Genomic DNA, 18,936 nt, shown 5'->3' with positions numbered 1-18,936 from the left:
CTGTCCTACGCCTTAATTTATTAAAGACCTAACCAGTACTTGGAAGTCATACTAAATAACTTGCTGCTTTGAATGAGGAGGCCTACTTGAGCCTTAATTGCTATTTGTTCATCCTTTAACTGCTATTTGTTTTTTGCTTGTCGCCTAAATATTTATCCTTTTGAAACTCTGAAAAAGCCCCAACTCCCTCCCCTTTAGGATTAGTAGTCTCAATGCCTCCGGGACTAATAGGATTCGGACGGTTAATAGCATGCAATAAGTAACGATACTATTCCACGCTTTAATACCTTGACGGGGTGGGAAGGGTAGATATGGATATGATGACTGGTGCGCTAATATCACGTGTGACCCCTCTTCTGAGGAGTGATTGCTGGGTATTGCATTGATGTGATCCATATTAATCATAAACCTAGGACCCCCCCCCCCTTCCCTTTTATTTGTTTTCATCTATTCCTTGTCGAATTGTTTAAATCTTTCATCAAATTCCTACCCCTTTTTACCCTTTCTCAAGTTTCGACTTACTTGCAAATGTTGTATGTGAACCCCTTCTTACTTGAGCCCTTAATTGCTTATTTGATTATGTGAAGTCACAATTGTAACATGGTCAGGAACCACACTAGTGGATCTTGAGGGGTGCCTAACACCTTCCTCTCGAGATAATTTCTAGCCCTTACCCAAACTTTGGTTCTTCAAACTCAAACCCTTTGTAGTGTCCTAATGCACTTAATCATTAAGTGGAGACTCTTCAAATTCCAAAACCCAATTCCCAAAAGGGAATTAGTTGTCCTCCCAAATGTCGCAGGCCCGATTTCGCTTTTTTAGAAAAAGGGGGCGCGACATCGCATTTGCAAAGGGAATCTCGCATTTGCAAGGAGGAGTTGGCCTAGGCTGCTTTCGCAATTGCGACAAAGCCCTCGCATTTGCGATATCGCATTTGCGAGCCAGAACTAACTGAAGCCTGCAATTCCTTAAGTCCAAATATTCACAGAAATATTCCTTAAGCCCAAATATTAACAGAAGCCTGCAATTCCTTAAGCCTGCAAGCTTGCACAGAAATAGCTGAAGCCTGCAATTCCTTAAGTCCAAATATTCACTCTGTGGCCTATCCAAAACTCACCCGAGACCTCGGGGCTACAAACCAAACATGCACATCAACCTAAAAAATCATACGGACTCGCTCGTGCATTCAAATCACTAAAATAACATCAACAACTATGAATTTTGCATCAAAATCATGAAATTTTCTCAAGAACTTCAAATTTTCAATTTTCTCAAAAACGATCTGATTCACGTCGTTTAAAGTCCGTTTCTTACCAAAGTTCACATACTTATCTTAAATCACATATAAGACATGTACCGGGCTCCGAAATCAAAATACGGGCCCGATACCATCAAGTTTTAAACACATTTCACTTTCAAAAACTCATAAATATTCCAGAAAATAATTTTCTTCAAAATTTTATTTCTCGGACTTGGGACCTCGGAATTCGATTCCTGGCATTCACTCAAGTCCCATCTTTTCTACGAATCCTCCGGGACCGTCAAATCATGGGTCCGGGTCCGTTTACCCAAAATATTGACCGAAGTTAATTTAAATTCATTTTAAAGTCAAAATTCATCATTTTTCACAGATTTTCACATAATGGTTTTTCGGCTACGCGTCTGGACTGCGCACGCAAATCGAGGTAATAGCGAAAGAGGTTTTTAAGGCCTCATAATGCATAAGTTACTTTTAAAACAAGTGATGACCCAAAGGGTCATCACAAGTACGCGCTTTGCGCGTGTACCCCAACTCAATGAATAATTTTTTAAAAATAATTACATAAATGTTATTTAAAAAACATATTTTAATTATAAATAAAGGTTAGGCTATAGAAATTGAAAAATATTCATCCTATATTGCGAACTCAATAAAAAAAACTATGTCTCATAGAGTCCTCAATCACCATTCAATTATATTTAGTACTTAAATTTTGTTCCAGTTTTATAATTATATCATTTTAATTTCACAAGTTATTATACTTCCTTGTTAGTTTCAAGAAGAACACATCACTCTTGAAGATGTAAGAGCTTTTTTGAAAATATTTTTATCAAATTTTTCCGGGAAGACAAAAATAGAATTAGCTATACTTATATGATGATTCTATTTTTTTTTTTTTTTTTGAAATAGCACAAACTGAAGAATTGAATCTTATATGGCTATACTTTTTGAAATAGCTATACTTTTGAAATATTTTTTTTGAAAACATTTTTATCAAATATTAGCTATACTTATTTGTCTTCTCAAACTATTTTTCGTCAAAGGTTACAATATTACCCTTGCAGTGAGGTTTTAGTTACTAAAAAAAATGATTAATGATGACTCAATTTGAATAAATTTTATTTTCTATTATTTCATTATCATTTGTTCAAGTTTGCATATTAACCAAGTTAACTCTTAATACTATACTACAACTAATTTTGACCTATTTTCTAATTTCTTTCATCACCAGTGATCTTTTCGAGGAAACAAATTTATGGTCCCTAAGAGTTGAGCCAACTAGAAAAATAATTTTAGGTTTATAATTTGAAAAGAATAGAATTGGATTCTTTTGCTAATTAAATAACTTTAATACTTAGGTATTTATTCTTAATATTAAAAAATAATAATCTATTTTTGTTGATTCAAATTCTTAATATTAGCTTATTGAATTTTAAATATTTTATTATGATTAATTTAATAAGATTATTTTATTTTAAAATGACCAAAGAATCGCATTTTTGCACTTTGTATTGACTGATGCATTAGTGTTATTGACTTTTGTCAATCATTTTTTTCTCTCTCTTTCTTTTTTGTATTAATAAAGATATTTCATAGTTATTTATTCTTATTGTTAAGCGTATTTTTTTAACTACATAGCTCTCTCTCTATATATATATATATATAAAGGAAGAATACGTAAAAAACGTTTGGTAAACTTTTATTAATTATTTTGCTCATGTTATCATGGGTAACGTTGAACTCTGAATAAAATATATGGTACATTGTTATTATTTGATTAATATAATTATTTCTCCTATTTCTTATTTATGGAATCGTTTGGTTCAATCCTATATTTTAGTAGAAGTAAATTGAAGATGAAAGGAAACTTTATTAAACGTAATATGTTAATGAGTTTTAAGTCCTAGGCATTAGGTTTTTAACTTAATTCAAATAAGGAAAAGTTTAATAGCTAAAATTTTGATTTATTTCAAAATCCTGAATATTAGGTGAATAATTAAATGACAATTTTGTCTAATGTGAAATCTATTTTTAAAGGGTAAAAAAAGACGAACAATATTTCCCTAAGGGCTTTCGTGCTTTTAATATAGTACTAGCCTCTATGATCGTGCGTTGCAGGAGAAATGTATGCCGACAACAATAAACATTCAATTTCATATAAACACAGTATGAAATCAGTTTCTTAAATAAATAAAAAATATAATTTATTATACAAACTAAGTCATAAATAGCGTTTTGACATAATATAGAGAACAAATTAATTCTAGAATTACAAAGTTATGTGATTGAAGTTGTAAAATAACTTAACGAATGTACTATTATTTACTATTATGAGAATTTATGATTTACTTCAGTTAAGACATTAGGTATATAACGTCTAATGTACTCAAGATAAAAATATATTGATAATGGAGAAAACTAAGCTTAAAAGTCATTTGGATATCATTGTCTTTCATGAGACTATTTTTTGTTGGACGTTATTCTGTTTCAATTATTAAACAATTTTATATCTAAAATTTTTGAATTCTTAGCCACATATTGAAAACACATTTCTTTGATTATACATAAGAAATCATATTATACAAAAGTTATTGCTAAGAAATTATTCAACCCAAATTCTTATTGTTCGAATCAAATCAATCATCACAGATAATCTTGACATGTAACTTAGTATATCTATTTTTGAAAGTGATTAATTTATTTGGAGTAGTCACCAATTGACATTTAACGTTTTTGAATTGCAAATTAGCGTGTATATATATATATTAAAAGATCGCTATACCTACCAAACCAAACGTCATATCCTTGTTGTTGATATGTAAACATTTCTTTTTTACTATTTATCTTAGACATGGAGTGAAAACTCATTTATAATTTATTCGAAGGAATAAAATTCATTCTATCAGGCAAACACTCATATTCAAACCTATTCATGCTTACCATGCAACTCTAAAGTCTTATGTGCGGGTGTTGATACTTTTGCCAATCAATATATATATAAAAATTTAATTTGTTATATAAACTTTTAATTTGTTAGATAAACAACACATAAAAATACAAAATAATGTAACTCCTCTGTCCTCGCTATAGAGCAATCTGATAGCTTTCTGATTTTTATATTGTTTGAAAATTGGAAGCAATTAAAATTGGAAGTTTACGTTCTTCTTCTTTTTTCCCCCAATGATAGGTGGCTTTAAGAAATTCTACTATTAGTTGGTAACAAACTCCTATATTTTAGGCACTATAATTTGATTCACGTTGTTTTATGGTTTTAAAATTTCTAGTATTAGTTAGTTTCAAACTCCTATATTTCAGGCATTAAATATTACAATTTTATCCCATATTTTTTTTTTGAAGAATTAATCTAATTTTGAAGGGTATAAAAGTCAGCCAATATTTCAGGATTTTTTTTGTCGTTCAACATTTAGCGTTCCAACATTCATGCTTTCATAACAATACTAGTATCTATGAACGTGCGTTGCACGTTAACAATGGCACGTGATGGTTTAAACATTTATTTATATGAAGGGATAATAAAATTTAATTAATGCGGGAAATTTTATGTATAATAATATAACAATCATCTAAATACTGAAAAATATTAAATTACATTAGCATAATACAAAAACAACAACAACAACAACAACAACAACAACAACAACGAACCCAGTGTATTCCCATAAATGGGGTCTGGGAAGGGTAGTGTGTACGCAGACCTTACCCCTACCTTATAAAGATAGGGAGGCTGTTTCTGATAGACCCTCGGCACAAGGCAATTAGCATAATACATGAATTTAAAATAAAAAGACTTCATCAAAACTTACACAAATGATCAATTTTGTCATGTTAGTTAGATAACTATCTATTACTTCCTCTGATCCACTTAGTAACTTTTTGGTCGATTTTACACATATTAAGGAATCTATTTTTTTAGCATTAATTATCAATTTAATTGACTATATTAACCTTAAAGTGGACCGAAGGAAGTATAGTTTAAAAGTATTTAATGTGATGGAATCTTACCAAACACTTCTTTGTGGATGATATTTTTGCGTGTATGTTTTCTCGTAATGATTTGGTTGTTCTGCCTTAACCAGAACTCTTATTGTCGATCTTGATATCCCTCTAGAAAGTACAACATACAGTTGTTTGTGCATTAAAACATATTGCGGTAAATATAGTTCAATATTTAGGATGTTTGTCATTGTGCTTTATTTATTATATTTGCAAAACATAAACATGCTAAAAATTATTTTCACACAAATTTAAAAGGATATTCCTTAGTTTCGGAAGACCAAAGTTGAATTCAGGGATATGAATATACTTAGAAGCACATTGACCAGTATCATAATATTTGTGTATATGATGTTATTGTCAAAACCTCTATATACCATTTGTGTGCTATTACATAAGCTATTCGGCATATCTAAGTTTTTCAGTAGCATGAAGGGCATATTTTTCTTCAAAATCAACCTATATACAATGGAAGATCAATTTTAACTTAGTCTATTAAATATACGGTCAGGGGTGGAGGGAGAGTAGGAGATATGGGTTCGACCGAACCCAGTGACTTTGGTGCAAATCATGTATATGTCTTAAAAAAATTATTAAATATGTATAAATTATTAATTTAGAACCCAGTAACTTAAAGAATTTAGAATCTCGAACCCACAAACTTCAAATTTTAGCTCCGCCTCTGTATACGGTGACACTAACATACGTAAGAAATAAATAAACTTGACAACAAACATGTATGGTAGAAGGCCATTTGATATTTAAGTATTCTTCTTGGTAGTAATTATTGGAATCATTTCTGCTAAGTCAAAAACTGAAAAATATTTTGTTTTTACTATAAAATCTTGCAATCAACCTTATTTAGTTAATCAATATATTCATATCTGCTAGCTACGTATTTTAATCTAATGATAGAAATATATCTCTTATTAAATGAACTACTATTATTGTTGGGGTTGATAACCAAACGTATAGGAAGAACCATATCATCTTTTATTGGTTGCTCTTTTTCGTATCTGACACGAAGCAAAAAGACACTGAATACTGGATTTGTTCTTGCTTTATATTTCTTGTAAGTTGAATCTTTTTCATTTGAGGCCAGAAGTTTAACTTTGGCCAGCTAGCTTTTACAGTCTCTGCTTTTGTCGATTTTGGAATTACTGGTAGTACTTGACAAATCATCTCCCAAACCATTAATTTTTTTTACCAAACGATTTATTAATATCCAATATTATCTCTAGAACTTCACGCAGTTGTTTCTATTGTTTGACACTCAACCATAAGTGCTTCATCACATATTATTAATTTTGCTTTTCTTATAAATTTAACGATATTCTTTGCTTTGATATATTTATGATGATTATTTAAGTTATTTGAAGAGTTATATCAAATCTAAAGTGGGTAGCCTCACAATAAAATCGTTGTTGGCACACCACTTACTATTATTGCTAATAGTATCATGCCTCTTGATATGATATTTGCAAGTAATGCATGATATAGAAATATTATTGTGATTCCGCCGGAGGCATCTACAATGAATAATCCCGCTTTACTAGAGTCAACTCTTTATAATACAGGCTTGAAAGCTTGTTCTTATTTAAGATTTAGCATTGATTGTATGCTTCCTTAGACACTTGTATAATATTTTGATTCTTAATAATATACTAACTTTTTTATTTTGTGTTCTAATTTTTTTAATCTCTAACACTCATTTTATGGAATAAATTTATGTATCCTAGTATAAAAAAAAAACTTGAATAAGAATTTTACTCATATGATGAATTTAAAAAATAACTGAATCAGATTCTCTTGCTAAATAATTAATTAAAAGATTTACTTATTTAGTTTTAACATAAAAAATAATTTATTCTATATTGATTCAGATCTTATTATTAGTTCATCTCTTGTTTTGAATATTTAATCTTAATTATAATTTTATCCGTCATAAATTTTATTTTCAAATAGTTAAAAATTGATATGATATTTCACTTTTAGATCTTTATGTTTGTAGAATCATTAGTGGTATTGACTCTTACCAACTATTTTTTTCTCTTTCTCACACATTTATATTCTTAAATATTTTCTTAGTTGTTGCTTAATAATTGAGTATTTCTTAGTATTACCCAAAAAATTGAATAATAACATATTATTTGAGTAGAAAAATATTTTATATATAATATAAAAATATATTATCGTGGGGATATTGTTTTTTCTCAACTTCAACACTTTATGCAGTCCATTTAATATTACTTTTATTTTTTCTTGGTATTAGGCATTATGGAGTGTTAATGTATTGCGAATACGGAGGATTCTTATGGAATTGATTTTATTAAACCTTTCTATATATTTTTAATAAGCATTTAATAGAATTTTTTTAATTTAATATTTTAAATATTAAAAATTAGCATAGAAGATATTGTAGTCCAAAAAATAGGTTATTACAGTTATGTCCTTTCCCTATAAGTTCTTCCATTTAATATTTTAGGGCTATTTGGTTTATTAATATTGTATTTTTTCTTTTATAATAATATAGGCTCTCCTATTTCTAAACGGATTTGGACAATATAATACATTCTCAAATTAGTTCAAAAAATAGGTTATTGCAGTTATGTCCTTTCCCTATGAGTTCTTCCATTTAATATTTTAGGGCTATTTTGATCTATTAATATTATATTTGCACTTTTAAATTAAATATATGCTCTCTTTTATTCTATATGGATTTGAACAATTTTCTACTTCTTTCACCATTATATGTACTTCTCTTTGCAATTACACATTCTTTTGTGATTAGAGTGTCATCGATGTTTTATGTAAACGCTTACATCAAAAAAAAATTGGCAATTAAAGAAATTTTATTAATTACCGAGTAGCTGTACAAAACGAGGGCAAAACAAACTAGTTCACGCTCCTCTCAAAACAACTGTATCCTATGCAACTAGAAGCCTTAAAAACATCCAGATACCTATAGTGGACGTCAAAAACACCTATAATGAACAAATAAACTCAAATAATTTCCTGTTGCCTCTAACTCTTATACACATATAAGTCTTCAGGTCATGTAGTATTGCCTCCCTGCTTTTGGCCTTGTGCTGATACACCCGGTTATTCCTCTCAATCCATATTTCATATATAACAGCAGCAAAGCATGCCTTTAGCAGAACACCTAGTGCAGTTCTTCTTTTAGCTATCTCAGAAACCCATCGCCACTCCAATTCCTAGTTCAAGATGGTTCTTTGCCACTTCATCCAACTTAGCACATCCTGCTAGATTAATCTTGAGTAAGGACATTCAAAAAAGATATGTGAAGAGGTTTCTGGGCAGGAGTTACATAACATACATACACTATCCTCCTGCTCCTTTAGGTAAACATATTTTCTCTCATGCTACTAAGGCTCTTCTAGAGATAGTGGCTTCACCTGTCCACAAGTAACTTCTACATGTAGCCTCAATCAGTTTAATCACATTCTGAAGCAGAAAAAATAACTGTGACTAGTATGCTTGAACCCCAAATAAAACAACTTTTTTAAAAAATAGAGCATTAAACCCATCAATCCCTGGGCCTTGTTATCATCAATATCAAAGAGAGCATCTTTGATTTCCTCTTGAGTTATCTCCGAACACATATCCCTTTGTTGTTGCATGGTAAGACTAGGTTCCTGTCGCATAATATTCAAGTCAATACAAGGCACTCTGTCAGCAGCAGATCCTAGGAGTCCTTTGTAGAACTGAAGGATTTCATCCTTAATATCATCATGCTTCTGCAATACTCTATCATCACCTCCCCTTAATATAGATATATTGTTTGAAATGGCCCTAGCCTTCATACAAGCAAAAAAATATCTGTTATTCCCATCCCCAGCATTTATCCAGTGTGCCTTAACTTTTTGCTTTAGAATTCTTTCCTGTATGTCCGATCACTTCTTTAGCTCATCCAATGCTTCCTTCTCCTTTTCCATCAAGCCAATATCTGTATGCAAAGTAATTAAAGTCTGGATATTCTGCAGATTATCTCTAGATTCGTTTACCCTTTTAACGCTTACCTCAAAAATAGAGGAGAATAAAATACAGTAATAAAGAAGCTTAATCTTACTCCAACTTTTTTTTTTTGGGTCCTAGTTTTATGTGTTGACCTCAAAGTATTAATTATAATTTTTTCCTACATAATTTTCTTAATAAATTTTAAAGAATATGATAAGCCGATTCTTTTTCTTAATAGTCATTCTTCTCCAATTATGTTAAAAGTAAACATAACGTGTTCCTAAAGGTATTAGGCAAACATGCTAAGATGTAGTATTATATGTCTATGCCCGAAAATAATTATACTAATAGGATTCCTAAAGGTCATGCAGGATTCCTAATGTGTAGCATTATATTCTAAAACTAATAGAGTTATAAGGTTAATATCTAGAATTCCGGTTATGTCCTTTTATTATGAGTTATTATGCTTAATGTTATAAGGTTATTTTTGTAAACCGACATTATATTCATGCTTTTATAATAATATAGATAGATAGATAGATAGATATAGATATAGATAAATATAGATAGATAGATAGATATTATAGATATAGATACAAAGCCAAAGACATCCCAAGACAAGGTACAACTATTACAAAGGGAACTTGATCAATAGAATTTGGTTGACTCCGAGCTGGGATATATAGTGGCACAAATTCTTAACCAATTTCGAATTTGTCGTCTCATGCTGAGGGGAATCTAGAGGTGTCAAATGGGTGGGCCGGATTGCTTTTGGGCGGGTCAATATAGGTTGAGTCAATAATTGAGGGGGTCAACAGATCCGTCCAAAAATTACTTGGGCTAAGATGGTTTAGGTCAAGATGGGCTAAAATTCGGGTCATAAGCCAACCCGCCCAACTCTTATTAAGCTTTAATTAATATGTGTTATTTTCTTATAAATTATATAATTACTAAATAAGACTTTTTTTTGGGTTATGGTCATATATTAACATATCACAAAAAAATTATTTGTAAGACATTCTGACAAAGTTACTCATAGATCAATTTGGGCTAAAGATTAGCCCAACTTTAAATGGGTGAGATGGATTGGTTCAAGATAGGATAGGTTCAATAAATGGACGGGTCAATAACCAATCAACCTTGGGCGGGTCATTTGGTCTTGGGCCAAATTTGACAGCCATAGGAGCATCGGGGCAATTGCATCTATACCCGCTTTTTGTGCCACGTTTTAACTTGTGTCCGCTTTGCAAAAATAAAGTGAAAGCGTACCCGCTTTTTCGCATAACTTCAGCATACGGGGCTAAAGTAGCAAAGGCAATCACGCAAAACTTCAGCATTCTAGTAGCCGGACCTGAAGTTCAGCTCTAGAGATGAAGTTTTTGTTTGTAACTAGCGAACTTTAGCTCTAGAGCTGAAGTTTTTGTTTTGTAACTGTCAAACTTCAGCTCTAGAGCTGAAGTTTTTGTTTGTAACTGGCTTTTTGTTTGTAAGCTTCAGCTCTAGAGCTGAAGTTTTTGTTTTGTAACTGTCGAACTTCAGCTCTAGAGCTGAAGTTTTTGTTTTGTAACTGTCAAACTTCAGCTCTAGAGCTGAAGTTTTTGTTTATAACTGGCTTTTTGTTTGTAAGCTTCAACTCTAGAGCTGAAGTTTTTGTTTTCTAACTGTCAAACTTCAGCTCTAGAGCTGATGTTTTTTGTTTGTAACTAGCGAAGTTTTTGTTTTTGTAACTGGCGAACTTCAGCTCTAAAGCTGAAATTTTGTTTTATAACTGTCGAACTTCAGCTCTAGAGCTGAAGTTATTTGGAAGCTAGCTTTAGAATAGGATTTGCTCAAATAAGCTGGGGATCTATCCATAAAACAACTTGCTAGTTTGCTCAAGAATTTTTATGTGCTAACATACTCAATTTAGCTTTACAAGAAACAACTTTCACCTTAATAATATTTATCAAAACAACCCCAAAAAAAAGAAGTAAATAAATAAAAATTAATCATCCCTAATTGCGAGAACAAATAATTAGCTCCGTAATACGATTAAAATTCAAAGACGTCGTCACTTAACAATGGTATCTTGATAGTTTCCACTCACAAAAGGAACTATGGAAAATAATTTCTTTTTTAATCATATAAAGGTACAAAAGAAAGTTTTAACTTCTATGCACCAACAGTTTAAAAGAAACTTTACCTAAAAAATAATTTGCACCAACAGCAGAAGAAGAAAGAAGAAGAAAACGAAGGAGGAGAAGGAGGAGGAGAAAAGGGGATGAAATTATTTAAAACGTGGGTACAAGTTAAAAGTTTTAAAAAAATGGGTAAATGTTAAATGAGGGCGACCAAATAGGGCGCCCCGTGCAAGTTTTACTAGGAGCATCCCAATGTAGTGACCAGCCCACCAATTCGCGCAAACCCAAAGGAATTCTTGCCGGAAATTCAAAAAAAATCATACTAATCTTATTCTTCTCCTCCCTTGATTTATTCGTTGCCTTAGTAGTTATAGGCTTATAGCAGTTTCAATTCTACTATTTGTATTGGGTTTCTTCTTAGTTAATTCAGCACAAATAGCCGGCCAGACTCACTGTTTAATATATGGAATATGCAATGATTATACACCTATAACATATGAATTATACATATATTATATATCCACCGACTATTTTTAATTTAAGCGATTAGGTGGATGGTTGTTTGGGTTTATTCTTCATGTTTAAAATAACCAAATTAAGGCACCATCTCCTTAAATAAAAAGCACGAAATAACAAAGGGGGAGTATAGCCCTAGTTTCTTTTGGTCATGGAGATGATGACATTTGTGACTGTAGTCTTCTCTTTTGCAATGCAATTGACAAAGATTTCTCTGCACTTGTTGAACACTTGATCCATATTCAATTCAGTACCAAAATGGCTGACAAGCAAAGGCTCAGCCACGGGTCTCAAGCTATTTGCCATATTGTCACTATTGATGCAATCTTGGGGTGTGGCCTTTTTTCGGTCCTTACACAAATGCGAGTCGCTTTGTACACCGGACCGACCTGTATTATTGCAAGTTTCATCAGAAACATCAATATGAAGTTCTGAAGTTTCCAAGACATCAATAGTGAAAGATCCCTCCTTTTCAACTATATACTTCACTTCTGCAGGAGATGGATGGTATATAGGAATGTTGAATGAATTTACTTTCTCTTCTTCTATTAAACCCTGCATATTAATAATGAAAATACACTATGAGTTTAACTTATATATATTAATAATGCAATTGTTTTTATGCTATTAGGTCAATTAAAAAATTATCGTTCTTAATAAATTGGATTGGCAATTTGAAATTCAAATGTTATATTCCTTCTGCTCTATTTTACGTGATACTGAATTTTCACAAATAGTAAACTTTTAATATTTAAAACTGATTTAACTTAAACTTCTCGTACCATTACTGACATGCAAAGGCGGATCTGCGATTTAAGTCTATGGGTGCCTACACGGCTACAACGACCTCAAGTTAATGTGTAACATGATAGCTGAGTTCACAATCAGATATTTATAAGTATTTAGTGGATTTCTTAATATGTATATTACCTTTGGGCAAAAACTACGGAGCTCATTGAACCGTTACGGCCCTAATGACATGCTCTTATAACTACAGAAATATCATGACATAATCAAGATATTACGGAATATGCAAATTATTTTTTTTCAAGATATATGCAAAAAAAAAATTAAAAAAAATTGGTATTTATATGTTTACGATGTGTATATAATATTAAAATTTGTTTGGTTTTACCATTTCAACTAGCTCTTTGAGGGCCATGGCCAGAGGCTCCACTATGTAGTAACACCCTTTGCTGTAGAGACCTTCATTGTTCCTACCTAGCATTGTCAATATCATACGTCCTCCTTTCACCAATTCCTTTGAACGATACTTAAGAAAAGTTACAAAATCTCTTTTATATTGCTCATAATATGCTTTAACCACAGTTGTTGGACTTGTTCTTGACACGTAAATATTTCCCTTGTTATCCTCTATACCATCAGGCACCTATATATCACAAGTCATGAATTCAAATCTTATGTTAGCTGTTCAGAATAAATATGATCTTATTGTGTATATATTCGATCCGTAAACCATTTAATTAAACATGTAGAACCTACAACAACAACAACAAGTCCTATATGCTTCTAACGCCTATATATACAAATGATTTCAAATAATAATTTAAAAAAGCAAAATTAAAGATTGAAATTACAACAATTATTCAGTGTAATCTGAAAAGCAAATTCTTAAAAGAATAATGTTTATGCAGACGTTACCCTTACCTTATAACTATAGAAACAAAATTTCGTTCAACATAAATTTGTTAAAGCGGTTGGAAAGGTAGCAACCGACAAGAATGACATGCTTAACCATGATTAATTAGTCCAGAAAATAAATTAGGCCAGAAATATCTTTGCAGTTCAAACGCTGAGTCAATTCATGCATGCTCCTAAACAATCTTGCATGGAGGGGAAGAGTGGTTAGATACATTTAGTGGTGGCAAAATAGTTAAAAGAAAATAGTTTTCACTCATATTATTTATTAAAAAATGTGTTGGATAATAAACTATTTAAAAATTGATCAAATATGGATGAAAACCATATTATCCACTTAGAAAATGGATAACCAATGGGTTTAACTTTTACATTTGTAAAGTCTCAAATTGGAGATTCCTCAAATTTGGGAGACTAAGAATTCTCCTAGGGATTAGTCATAATCCGTTAGTTAACCCTTTTATCCTTTTAAATGTGAGACGGGTAGGATAATTTATCTGTTTTTTGCATTACCCATTTTGACCCGTCCATATCCGACCCGACCTACCCATTTGCCATCCCTAGATATGTACAGTTGTTAAATTTGTTGCATTTTGCACCTTTAATGAGTGTCAAGAGAGGTTGCTCTGATAGTAAGCAACTCCCACTTCCAACCAAGAGGTTGTGAGTTCGAATCTCCCCAAAAGCAAGGTAGAGAATTCCTGGTGGGAAGGATGCCGAGTTTCTATTTGGAAACTACCTCTCTACCCATAGTAGGGGTAAGGTCTGCGTACACACTACCCTCCCCAGACCCCACTAGTGGAATTATACTGGGTTGTTGTTGTAATGAGTGTCATATTTTGTGATTTTCACCATGTCCTATTTTTTAAAATGATTTGAACCCGATCTTTTTATTTAATTTCTTGCAAAATAATAAAACCACTCTTTTTTATAAATTTTCTCCATGAGGACAAAATAGGAAGTACAAATTAAAAGATGCTATAAAATTTCAAAAATAATTCAAGCAAAAATACAAGACCTTCCAAAACTTGCTGGTTCTCTCCTAACTCCTAAGCGACGAAGCCTTATCTTTTAATTTTATGTCATTTTTTCTTATTATTTATATTTCCTATTTTACTCTCATGAAAAAAAATATAAAAGAAAATAAGACATAGTACATATCACAAAATGGGACAAACATTAAGGGTGTAAAATGCAACAGACCCGAAATATTTGTATCTTATATTTGACCTATTAAAACCACATCTGTATTTGTTTCCCAAGTCAAAGAGTGCAATCATATGCTTCAAATACGAATATTATATTATATTACTATATTAAATGAGGTACTTTACTTTTTAGTCTGTTCCAAAATAAATGACACATTTCTAAATTTGGAAATAATTCAACTTTAAACTCTTTCATTTTACTCATTTACCCTTAATGAGAAGCTTTTATAGCTACACAAATGTCATGACCCCACAAACTTTTTACCCCGTAAGCTTTTAAGACAAGTTTCAAAAGTCTTCTTTTTTTTTTCTTAAATTTTGTGTCGAGTCAAACTACCTCAACTAATATGAAACGAATGGAGTATGTTATATTATATATGAAACGTACTTGAGAAATCCAGTGGAGACTGTAAGAGGAGTGGACAAAGTGCAGACTCTGAGAAGGAAAAAGTCTAGTATAAAATGAACCAGCAACTCCGGTAACAAAGCAATTAGGATCAAATCCATCTCCCATCTGTTTCCTCAAATCTTCGTAGAACGCCGGCAACGACCGGAAAATGGTATTGAAATCATTTCCGGGAAGATCATTCAAGAAAACATGAAATTCCGGCGACTGTTTTTGGCCATTGCTTTTGCATTCTTCATAAATAGTTTTAATGAGTCCGGAAATTACGAGAAAAGTGTTTGGTCCAGAGGAGCAACCTAAGTCCGCAATACAAATTGTTTCTGGGGAAAGGCTGCGGTAGAGTGCAGCTATGGCTTCATCTCTTATTGACTTTGTCATTAGGATCACCTTTTGCTGTATAAAAATGCAATGTAAATCAGAAGGTTACAATTTGTTTGTCGTAGTTAGACTTGGCATGAAATTTAATAGAGAGAGTAACACTTTTGAACTTGTGATCATAAATATATCATAATATTTATGACGCTATAAAACTTTTGAAACTTGTCGTTTAAACCAGTATTAGTATTTGTGTGGCTTTGAAATGAAGTAAAGTAATTATAATTGCGACTTTATAACCTCTATAAAAGGGCAACCCAGTGCACTAAGCTCCCGCTATGCGCGGGTTCCATGGAATGGCCGGACCACAAGGATCTAATGTACGCAGCCTTACCCTGCATTTCTGCAAGAGACTGTTTATACAGCTCGAACCCGTGACCTCCTGATTATATAGCAGCAACTTTACCAGTTAAGCTAACGCTTCTCTATGCGGAAATAAAAAATTGTGTGATTATATTATACCTGAAGCAAAGAATTTTTGGCATAGCTAGCCTCTCCAATTCCTTCATTCATATGAAGAACTTTGGCAACTTCCATTTCTTGGATCTTCCTGTATTATACGAATATAGTATTTTTTTCGCTAGGCAAATTAAAGTTCCAATGGGGGTATCACTTATTTATAGATGAGTAATACCAAAATTATCCATGAAATTCCAACAGTGTCCCTCACAAGCCAATTATGCTAGCGTTTGGACTTTGGATATAGAATTAGTTAAAAAAAAAAAAGAGTTTTTAAAGATAAGATGAAAAATTATTTTGAAAAATGTGTTTGGACATGCATTTTACTTGAAAAGAATTTAAAGTTTTATGAGTAAAAAATTTCAATAACTTCAAAACTACTCAGAGAGTTATTTTTTTGGGATTTGAAGACTTTATTTTCAAAATTTGGCAAAAAATAGTTAAAATCTATGAAAAAAATCAGATACTATTTAAAAACATATTCGAAAAAATGCTTCCAAATTTTATGGCCAAAACGGGAGCTAAGGTCGTTTGGTTACCGGGATTAAGATACTAACCTCAGTATAAAATTTAAAATTATAATTATTTCGTATTTAGCTATTCCCGAAAGATGCATTTTATAATTGAGGAGTTTAAAAAGTCCGACCGAATTCGATCAATTATTTTAAATCTTATATTTTTTTCAGTCAATAAATTGACCGCATAGATTGATTTTAATACTAACCAAAAAAAAAAAAAATCAACCCATCATTTTCGATGAGTTTTTGGTCGATAATCAAGAGCCAGTTTAATAATAAAGTTTTTACTGCCTTTATAAAATAAATTAAAAAAAAGAATCAAGAACCAAATTAAAAATAAAGTAAATTGAGATTCTTTTTTGTTTCTCTTTGAAATTTCAAGTATTACATCAAGTATTATAAGCAATAAAAAGTTTTTTTTTTGATAAAGTAGGCAGTTTTCAAATTGATTACCTATATTATCAATTGAAAAAAAAATTATTACAAAAAATTTAATAACTTTGAAGCTAGAAAAATAGACTTAATTAAATATATGCATATTTAAAAAAATTAAAATCGTTTGTCAAAGTTCGGATTTAGGCAACAAATATCGTTAAGCCGACCCTATAAATTAGTTTTGGACCATAGACTTGATCACAAAGGTTACAAAGCTTTAGCATAAATATATCCCCACTTCCCAACCCCCTTGCCCCCCTCCCCCCCACACTGTCCCTTCCCTGGGGGGATTTCTGTCATTTGACTCATCGAGAAAAATCATAGCACGTTGTTTTAGTGCCTATCACACCTTGGCTTGTACCATCACGTATTGGGTCCATGAATTGAATTTGGATAAATATTTACTTACCACTAATGTTTGTCACACCTCCTTTTTCACACACACCCCCGCAAAGGGCATGATAGAGTTTTTCCAATTAAAGGACAATCGGAACGGGATTTAATTATTAATTATTCAGAGTCGCCACTTGGGAGATTAATGGTGTCCCAAGTCACCGGTTGAATCCCGAACCGAGGAAATTTATGACTCTGTTAACAGTCCGCGAACCAGAAATCCGAGTAAGGAATTCTGTTAACCTGGGAGAAGGTGTTAGGCATTGCTGAACTCCGTGGTTCTAGCACGATCGCTTAACTGTTGTATTTAATTCTATTTGATCTTAATACATGCTAGCTTATGTGCCTTTTATTTAATTTGGAACCACTTTTATTATAATTATTTTTAAAAGAATTGCAACGTCGTGAAAATGCGTTTCGAACCACGTCGCAATCAATGCACCCATGGTTGTCAACACATTTCGACTTCGTCGAGATTTGGATTTGGATCGCATCAATGCGCACCCGAGTTTAAGAAGGTAGTTTAATTGAATCGTGCCTAAAGATTCTAACGTATTATTATTTTGGGGAAGGCTGTGGAATTTTCTAAACAACCTTCCCAAATTTAATTATTTTAATAAGCATTCGTTGAGGGCCCCGCATACATGATTTTGTTTGGCGAGACGTCTCAACACTTATTAAAAGGCCCATTTGAGAGTGACTACAATTTTCTAGTGATCAAATATCCCTAAAAGAAGAAAGAGAACTTAATTACATGTAAACTGAATAAAATGCAGTAGTCCAACCTCAACAATGAGCTGGACCACTGATGGGCTTCAGAAACGGCCCAAAATTCGGCCAGGCAGGAGAAAGGGAAGCCCAGGTGACAGATAACAGCACCTGGGATCGAACCCCTTAGGAAGCCCAAACTCATGAAGGTCGTCCGTGTGACAGCCTGCGATGGCTTATCGCTGAGCCCAGCGAGGCCTTGATTTTTAGCTTAACCAAATGCCCCCTTAAATTACCTCTAAATTATTTTAAGTGTTCAATAATTAGCAAAGGGGAAACAATATGCATCTACTCGAATTAGAAGGATACTAGTCAATTGAATTCCAGTTTTATGCACAGACTAATTTGTCCACTGATATTCCGGTGAGTTCTTAGACATCATCAAGGTGAAAACCAAGCTGCAAACACGATCTCAATAGCATAAAGCAGACTAACTACTTCTGAATTAATTCACGCCAACATTACTATCAACCTATTATGTAATCAACTAACACTAGTGTTCACTTCATAGTAATCACATGACTCCGAAATATAACAGTTTATATAGTCCCTTTAGCACAAAAACAAGAAAACTTAAACAATATCCATGAATTAAGCACTGAATACGTAGATCTGGAAATTAGCTAAATCAGAACTCAATTCTGCAAGTAAATTCATTCTTCACACAATTCATTGCTGCCCACTTGAGCTCACAGTCATCAGGGGTACAATTGTGTACCTGGATAAGGGAAAATATGAGAAGGAAAGAAGTCAGCTACTTTGAACAGCAACAACAACAGCAACAAACTCAACAATATATCATCACAGAACATGAATGCACTCCTAG

The 18,936-nt window shown here is 32.2% G+C and overlaps 1 protein-coding gene across 1 annotated transcript; it reads right to left on the bottom strand.

Moving 5' to 3' along the window:
• Positions 1–11,822: 11,822 nt before the first annotated feature.
• Positions 11,823–16,108, bottom strand: LOC104231554 (S-adenosyl-L-methionine:benzoic acid/salicylic acid carboxyl methyltransferase 2-like). Its single transcript, XM_070165685.1, has 4 exons — positions 16,000–16,108; positions 15,145–15,555; positions 13,025–13,279; positions 11,823–12,444 (listed from the first exon to the last, which is right to left on the bottom strand). The coding sequence occupies exons 1-4, from the start codon at positions 16,072–16,074 to the stop codon at positions 12,025–12,027; spliced, it is 1,161 nt and encodes a 386-aa protein (XP_070021786.1). The 5' UTR covers positions 16,075–16,108; the 3' UTR covers positions 11,823–12,024.
• Positions 16,109–18,936: the final 2,828 nt, after the last annotated feature.

The sequence above is a fragment of the Nicotiana sylvestris genome, unplaced genomic scaffold, assembly GCF_000393655.2.
Source record: "Nicotiana sylvestris unplaced genomic scaffold, ASM39365v2 Un00040, whole genome shotgun sequence".
Taxonomy (NCBI): domain Eukaryota; kingdom Viridiplantae; phylum Streptophyta; class Magnoliopsida; order Solanales; family Solanaceae; genus Nicotiana; species Nicotiana sylvestris.
The sequence above is the reverse complement of the archived record's forward strand: the minus strand, read 5'-3'. Positions and strand labels throughout refer to the sequence as shown.

Bases quoted from the DNA above. Each gene is read 5' to 3' on its own strand.
- LOC104231554 (XM_070165685.1), bottom strand. From the start codon at position 16,074: ATGGAAGTTGCCAAAGTTCTTCATATGAATGAAGGAATTGGAGAGGCT. The intron at 15,556-15,999 runs GTATAATATAAT...ATTTTTATACAG, and splicing joins CCAAAAATTCTTTGCTTCAG to CAAAAGGTGATCCTAATGAC. The intron at 13,280-15,144 runs GTACGTTTCATA...TGTGATATATAG, and splicing joins GTCTCCACTGGATTTCTCAA to GTGCCTGATGGTATAGAGGA.